Genomic DNA, 6,674 nt, shown 5'->3' with positions numbered 1-6,674 from the left:
ATGTGGGGGGGATGTGGGGGGGAGGGGAGAAGAAAGAGAAGAGAAGACGGAAAGGATAAGAAGAAAAAGGCCCAGGAGAAAGGGGCTCAGAGAGAAGGGCAGAGTGAGCGGGACTAAAGAGGGCTTAAAGTGGAAGGGCGAAGAGATGTCAGAGAGAGGGAGAAGTGGTTCAACACAGAAGATGGGTGGAGAAAAAAAGTAATGGAGAAAGGGCAAAAGAAGAGAAAGCCGTGGGGATCAGAGTGTTGAGGGCTAAGAAACGAACAAAGTGGCCAGCGGGTGGGGAGAAAAGCTGCCCGAACGGCGGGAGAGTGACTAGACAAAGAAAGGGCGTTGTGTGAATGAATACTCGCACCGAGGGTGAAAACTGCCATCCGAAGGCGAAAAGAAATGGAGAGGGGGCTTTAGGGACGACAGTTGGTCTAAGACTAAAGGAGAGCTGAGGGAGGGGTCTGGACCAGGGCAGCAAAGTCCGGGGTCCGATGCGGCGAGGGCCCACGTGGAGCCGGCGCTGAATCACTGCTGGGCTGCCTTTACACCCTCCCCACCCCCCCGACTCCCCCCGCATCCCGAGGCCCGGTGCCCGCAGTCCCCGCCTCCTCGGCCGCCGCCTCCACGGGGCGGGGCCCTAGCCCGGGACCAGCAGCCGCGGCTATAAATGGGCTGCGGCGAGGCCAGCAGAACGCTGTGACAGCCATACGCCCCGAGGCCTCCAAGATGAGCTACACGTTGGACTCGCTGGGCAACCCGTCCGCCTACCGGCGGGTGGCCGAAACCCGCTCCAGCTTCAGCCGAGTTAGCGGCTCCCCGTCCAGTGGCTTCCGCTCGCAGTCGTGGTCCCGCGGCTCGCCCAGCACCGTGTCCTCCTCCTACAAGCGCAGCGCGCTTGGCCCGCGCCTCGCCTACAGTTCGGCCATGCTCAGCTCAGCGGAGAGCAGCCTGGACTTTAGCCAGTCCTCGTCCTTGCTCAACGGCGGCTCCGCGCCGGGCGGCGACTACAAGCTCTCCCGCTCCAACGAAAAGGAGCAGCTGCAGGGGCTGAACGACCGCTTCGCGGGCTACATTGAGAAGGTGCACTACCTGGAGCAGCAGAACAAGGAGATCGAGGCGGAGATCCAGGCGCTGCGGCAGAAGCAGGCTTCGCACGCCCAGCTGGGCGACGCGTACGACCAGGAGATCCGTGAGCTGCGCGCCACGCTAGAGATGGTGAATCACGAGAAGGCTCAGGTGCAGCTGGACTCGGACCACCTGGAGGAAGACATCCATCGCCTCAAGGAGCGCTTCGAGGAGGAGGCGCGGCTGCGCGACGACACCGAGGCGGCCATCCGTGCGCTGCGCAAAGACATCGAGGAGGCGTCGCTGGTCAAGGTGGAACTGGACAAGAAGGTGCAGTCGCTGCAGGATGAAGTGGCCTTCCTGCGGAGCAATCACGAGGAGGAGGTGGCCGACCTGCTGGCCCAGATCCAGGCGTCGCACATAACGGTGGAGCGCAAAGACTACCTAAAGACAGACATCTCGTCCGCGCTGAAGGAGATCCGCTCCCAGCTCGAGTGCCACTCGGACCAGAACATGCACCAGGCCGAAGAGTGGTTTAAGTGCCGCTACGCCAAGCTCACTGAGGCGGCCGAGCAGAACAAGGAGGCCATCCGCTCCGCCAAGGAAGAGATTGCTGAGTACCGGCGCCAGCTGCAGTCCAAGAGCATCGAGCTCGAGTCAGTGCGTGGCACCAAGGAGTCACTGGAGCGGCAGCTTAGCGACATCGAGGAGCGCCACAACCACGACCTCAGCAGCTACCAGGTAGGAACCGCGGCTGCGCGGCCAGCCTGCGCCAGCGCCAGCGCCGCGCGCCCCCGACACTCATGCACGCGCCCGCGCGCTCTCTCCACCGCGCTCCCTGGTGGCAGCGGGCTGCTGCGCGCTAGCGCGAAGCACACCCAACTTAGAGGCTCACAGCGTCCTCGCCCTTACCCACCACTTTTACACTGTTCCCCACCCACCATCCCCATCTCCTAAAATCTCTGATCTTTTTCAGAACGTGCTTTTTGTCCTCAAGGGTCTAGTTTTTGCACCCTTGCTCTTTTTAAATAGGAGGTATACGTTCGGGTATATGGCAGCAACTTTGGGACAGCTTCTGCAGAGATTCATGTGTTCTCAGCTTTTCCAGCCTTGATCAGAAGAACTCTCAACATTGGTTTCAATCCAAAGGGCTCAGATGGGAATGGCCAGGTCACCCTTGGGGTTTCCCCATGAATGTTTGTTTCCTGCTGAGATGTGTTCTAGATCCACGGGGCTCAGTGTCTGATGCGCCCAGGAAATGTCTCATTGTCTTATTGAGCCTGTGTTACTTGAGAATCCCTTAGTTTTTTTATAAAAGGGGAGGGGGGAAACTGGGAGCCATATCCGCGAGGTTTGCAGAGCTGGAGGGAGCCAGGGGAGGCGAGGGAGGGGGGGGGGGAGGAGGTAGCAAGTGGTTTTCCAAAGAAGTTGCTGTTTGGAAGGACGAGTCTATGGAGACTCTGGGTCTGTTTCAGGACACCATCCAGCAGTTGGAAAATGAGCTTCGGGGCACAAAGTGGGAAATGGCTCGTCATTTGCGAGAATACCAGGATCTCCTCAACGTCAAGATGGCTTTGGATATTGAGATCGCTGCGTACAGGTACGGTGCCCACTGCGGACGTGACCGAAATACTAACCGCACTGCGGAGGCTGTGGTGGCAGAACCTTCGTCACTTAAGTTAAATAAAGCAAGCAGATTTCAGGAGTCGTGAATCAGTGCCTTTTTTCAGTTTTTCTTTCTTAATTAAAAAGAACTTATTCCAAAGAATTGTAAGTGTGGTTTTACCACTTTTGATAAAGCCAAACGAGTAAGCATTAGTTGAAATTGTTTTGAATTAAACGGGGATGGAGGGAGGGAGAGCACGGATTGACTTCAATCCTCTTGTTTACATTTTTTATTTTAGGGAAAAGTGTTTTTTCGAATGTTTGAAACAAAAACGAAGTTTTGGTATTTAATATTTCCTCTGGTGGTTTCAGCTTTTAAACTTTACAATGTCAAGGACAAACATCAAGACATTCAATTTCTCTGTTTCTCTGTTACAGCTTACTATTGCCATCATCTGGCTGAGAAGAGCTATAGATTGATACATTAGAATATAGATACATTCATTTTTATAGCTATATAGATAATTTAGATGTATTATATTTTATTTTAGACTGTATAATATAGATTATATGTCTAGACATATGTCATGTATAATATATATATAGATAGATCTAGAGAAATAAATCTATAGATGTAAATCTTAATGTACATAGACTTACATCTATAAATATAAATATAAGCCAGAGAGAGAGAAAAGAGATTATAGGTCTGTTAACTGATGTCACCTTGCTGTTGACTAAGTTCACAGGAGAAAATCATTGACTAAACAGTTTTTCTACTACCAATAAGGTCATTATAATATTATAAGAATAATAAAGTGCACTCACAGACCTCTCTCTCTTTTCAGGAAAGCTGAATAATTATATTGAATTGACACTGTATGATTAAAATTGCAGACCAATGTATAACTTGATACACCCATATTAACACCTAGCTATAATATATACTTATATAGCCTAAGTTCTGATATATGCTAAATAGTTTTGTATTTTTTTGAACATTCTATTTGCTAAAAAGAAATTTGATATACATCCTGAAAGTCCAAATGCTCAGGAAGATCGCCAGGGGGTTTTTTTTTTGGCCCCTAAGGAGATTTTTAACATATTCATGTTGCACCAAATGGACTGCCGCAGGGCGGGACTTGGTGGCTAGTTCTGATTCGTGGACTATTGGGTGTGGTTCATTACTGCAGCGGGTGATTGGCTGGGGCTCTATAAGAACCTGTCTCTGTCACTGAATATGACACAATATGCCAGGGAAATCAAAGCAGGCATAACACTGGCTTGATGGAATCCTTTATTCATGCGATTCGATTTATTCAAAGCTATCTACTGCATTCCCCAATAATGAAGCTCAGAAGGCCCAATGAAATATTAATTATGTCTTGTCTTCTTTGATTCTCTCCTTAGAAAACTCCTGGAAGGTGAAGAGACCAGATTTAGTACATTCTCAGGAAGCATCACTGGGCCGCTGTATACACACCGACAGCCCTCCGTCACAATATCCAGTAAGATTCAGAAAACCAAGGTAGAAGCTCCCAAGCTAAAGGTCCAACACAAATTTGTCGAGGAAATCATAGAGGAAACCAAAGTGGAAGATGAGAAGTCAGAAATGGAAGAGGCCCTGACCGCCATTGCAGAGGAATTGGCAGTTTCCATGAAAGAAAAGAAGGAAGAAGAGGCGGAAGAAAAGGAAGAGGAACAAGAAGTAGAAGAAGAAGTTGTAGCGACCAAAAAGTCTCCAGTGAAAATGACTGCACCTGAACTTAAAGGAGAGGAAGAAGAGGAGGAAGAAGACGAGGGTGCTAAATCAGACCAAGCTGAAGAAGGAGGATCCGAGAAGGAAGGTTCTAGTGAAAAAGAGGAAGGCGAGCAGGAAGAAGAAGGAGAGACAGAGGCTGAAGGTGAAGGAGAGGAAGCCGAAGCTAAGGGTGAGAAGAAAACTGAGGAGAAGAGGGAAGTGGCCACCAAGGTGGAGCTGGTGACGGAAGCCAAGGTGGAAAAGCCAGAGAAAGCCAAGTCTCCCATGCCAAAATCACCAGTGGAGGAGGTGAAGCCCAAAGCAGCAGCTGGAGCTGGGAAAGATGAGCAGAAAGAGGAAGAAGGGAAAGTGGAGGAGGGAAAGAAAGAAGCAGCAAAGGAAGCTCCCAAGGAAGAGAAGGTAGAGAAAAAGGAGGAGAAGCCGAAAGAGGTGCCAGAGAAGAAGAAAGCTGCATCCCCAGAGAAGGAGGAAGTCATCACGCAGGTGACGCACATCACCAAATCAGTCAAGGTGAGCTTGGAGACAGGTGCCAAAGAGGAGGCGAAGCCTCAGCAGCAGAAGGAGAAAGTGGAAGAGGAGGGAGGGAGCGAGCAGGAAGGCAGTGATCAAGGTTCAAAGGAGTCCACAAAGGAAGACATAGCCATCAATGGGGAGGTGGAAGGAAAGGAAGAAGAGCAGGAAACGAAGGAGAAAGGCACTGGGGGAGAAGAGGAGAAAGGTGTCGTCACCAATGGGCTAGACTTGAGTCCAGCAGATGAAAAGAAGGGGGGCGATAGAAGTGAGGAAAAAGTGATGGTGACCAAAAAGATAGAAAAAATCACCAGTGAGGGGGGAGATGGTGCTACCACATACATCACTAAATCTGTCACTGTCACTCAAAAGGTCGAAGAGCATGAGGAGACCTTTGAGGAGAAACTAGTGTCTACTAAAAAGGTAGAGAAGGTCACTTCACACGCCGTAGTAAAGGAAGTCTCCCAGAACGACTAATAATTTGAGTCCATTGCAAAAGGTTAAGCCATATGACAATTTCAAAATGCATGTGATTGACAGCTTCAAAACAGAACGGGTTCTCCCATGGGGGCTCCAGACATTGTATTTTACTTTGTGCAATATGAGGGAACTGCATGCAAGCTCAGGATGCTCCCTCCTCAGTCTTTGGGGGGTTCAAATGCATGATATTGTATGTACCTGGGGAATTGGCCAATTTCCTAAACTGTTGGAAAGGGGGCACTCAGAGGTGGGGGGGAGGGATGTTTTGAGATATATTATGCAAAGAACCAACTGAGCCAAAAATAATAAATGAAACACAGAACTCTCTTAGCCTTAAGAAAGCTATATATGAATAATTATGTTTACCTCACTGGTGCATTTAAAATGGACTTTCGTTCATGGGAGAACCTCGTTGACATGCACAGTTTGCAACCTTTCATTGATTGATGTTAAACGTCACAGCAGTACTTGCTCAATAAAGGTCATATTGGAAACACAGTCAGTTGCTTGTTAATGTCATTTTAAAGGGAAATTTCCACTACCTGACCTTCTCTTTCCCAAGAGTAGATTATTTGGGAGATTATAAGCCACCTGCATTTCTTATCACCATTTCCCTGAGAGCGAATTCTGGGAAAATATAACTGCTGAAAACTTTTCCCGGTGTCAAAATCTTTACTTAACCCAATCTTCATTCCAACATTTAAAAGTTATATTTTTGAAATAAAAGTAAAAGCATTAGATAACAAGGTAAAATTGGTGGGACAGAAGTCTTCAACCTCTAGGTGTTTCCATCCCAAAGCAGAACTCAGAGAACCTCAGAGTGAGAGGGACAATAAAGGAGTCATGAATTGCTCCTTGGAGTTGAGACACAAGGGACTTCTTGGCATTTATAACAATGTGTCCAGAAGATGCAGGACTGAAATCACTGAGTCCTAACAAGAAATATCCAGTCTCAGGTGTATGGTCTAGTAAACACACACACACTTACCTGCAGCACTGATTCTTGATATGGTTGATGGACATTTATACTTTAAATGTTTTACAAACTGGTGAAAACATCAAAAATAAACAAAATACTTCACTTAGAGAAAGAAAAACAGATTCCAGATTCTCTGACATAAGCACTCTAAATTTTTAATTTTTTAAAAAGGCCTGATCTTAACCAAGGAAATTAAACAAGTCCCTTTTAAAATATATCTGTTCTAGACCTTTAAGATCATTAATAATATATTAATACATTATTTGTTCCAAGCCCATGTTT

The 6,674-nt window shown here is 47.9% G+C and overlaps 1 protein-coding gene across 1 annotated transcript; it reads left to right on the top strand.

Annotated features, from left to right (window-relative positions):
- The first annotated feature begins 581 nt into the window (after positions 1-581).
- NEFM (neurofilament medium chain) lies at positions 582-5,911 on the top strand. Its single transcript, XM_019659542.1, has 3 exons — positions 582-1,797; positions 2,532-2,656; positions 4,072-5,911. Exons 1-3 carry the CDS (start codon positions 718-720, stop codon positions 5,408-5,410), a joined length of 2,544 nt encoding a protein of 847 aa, XP_019515087.1. The 5' UTR covers positions 582-717; the 3' UTR covers positions 5,411-5,911.
- The last annotated feature ends 763 nt before the right edge of the window (positions 5,912-6,674 follow it).

Source organism: Hipposideros armiger, unplaced genomic scaffold, assembly GCF_001890085.2.
Source record: "Hipposideros armiger isolate ML-2016 unplaced genomic scaffold, ASM189008v1 scaffold_301, whole genome shotgun sequence".
Classification (NCBI taxonomy): Eukaryota; Metazoa; Chordata; class Mammalia; order Chiroptera; family Hipposideridae; genus Hipposideros; species Hipposideros armiger.
The sequence above is the reverse complement of the archived record's forward strand: the minus strand, read 5'-3'. Positions and strand labels throughout refer to the sequence as shown.

Bases quoted from the DNA above. Each gene is read 5' to 3' on its own strand.
- NEFM (XM_019659542.1), top strand. From the start codon at position 718: ATGAGCTACACGTTGGACTCGCTGGGCAACCCGTCCGCCTACCGGCGG. The intron at 1,798-2,531 runs GTAGGAACCGCG...GGTCTGTTTCAG, and splicing joins ACGACCTCAGCAGCTACCAG to GACACCATCCAGCAGTTGGA. The intron at 2,657-4,071 runs GTACGGTGCCCA...TTCTCTCCTTAG, and splicing joins ATTGAGATCGCTGCGTACAG to AAAACTCCTGGAAGGTGAAG.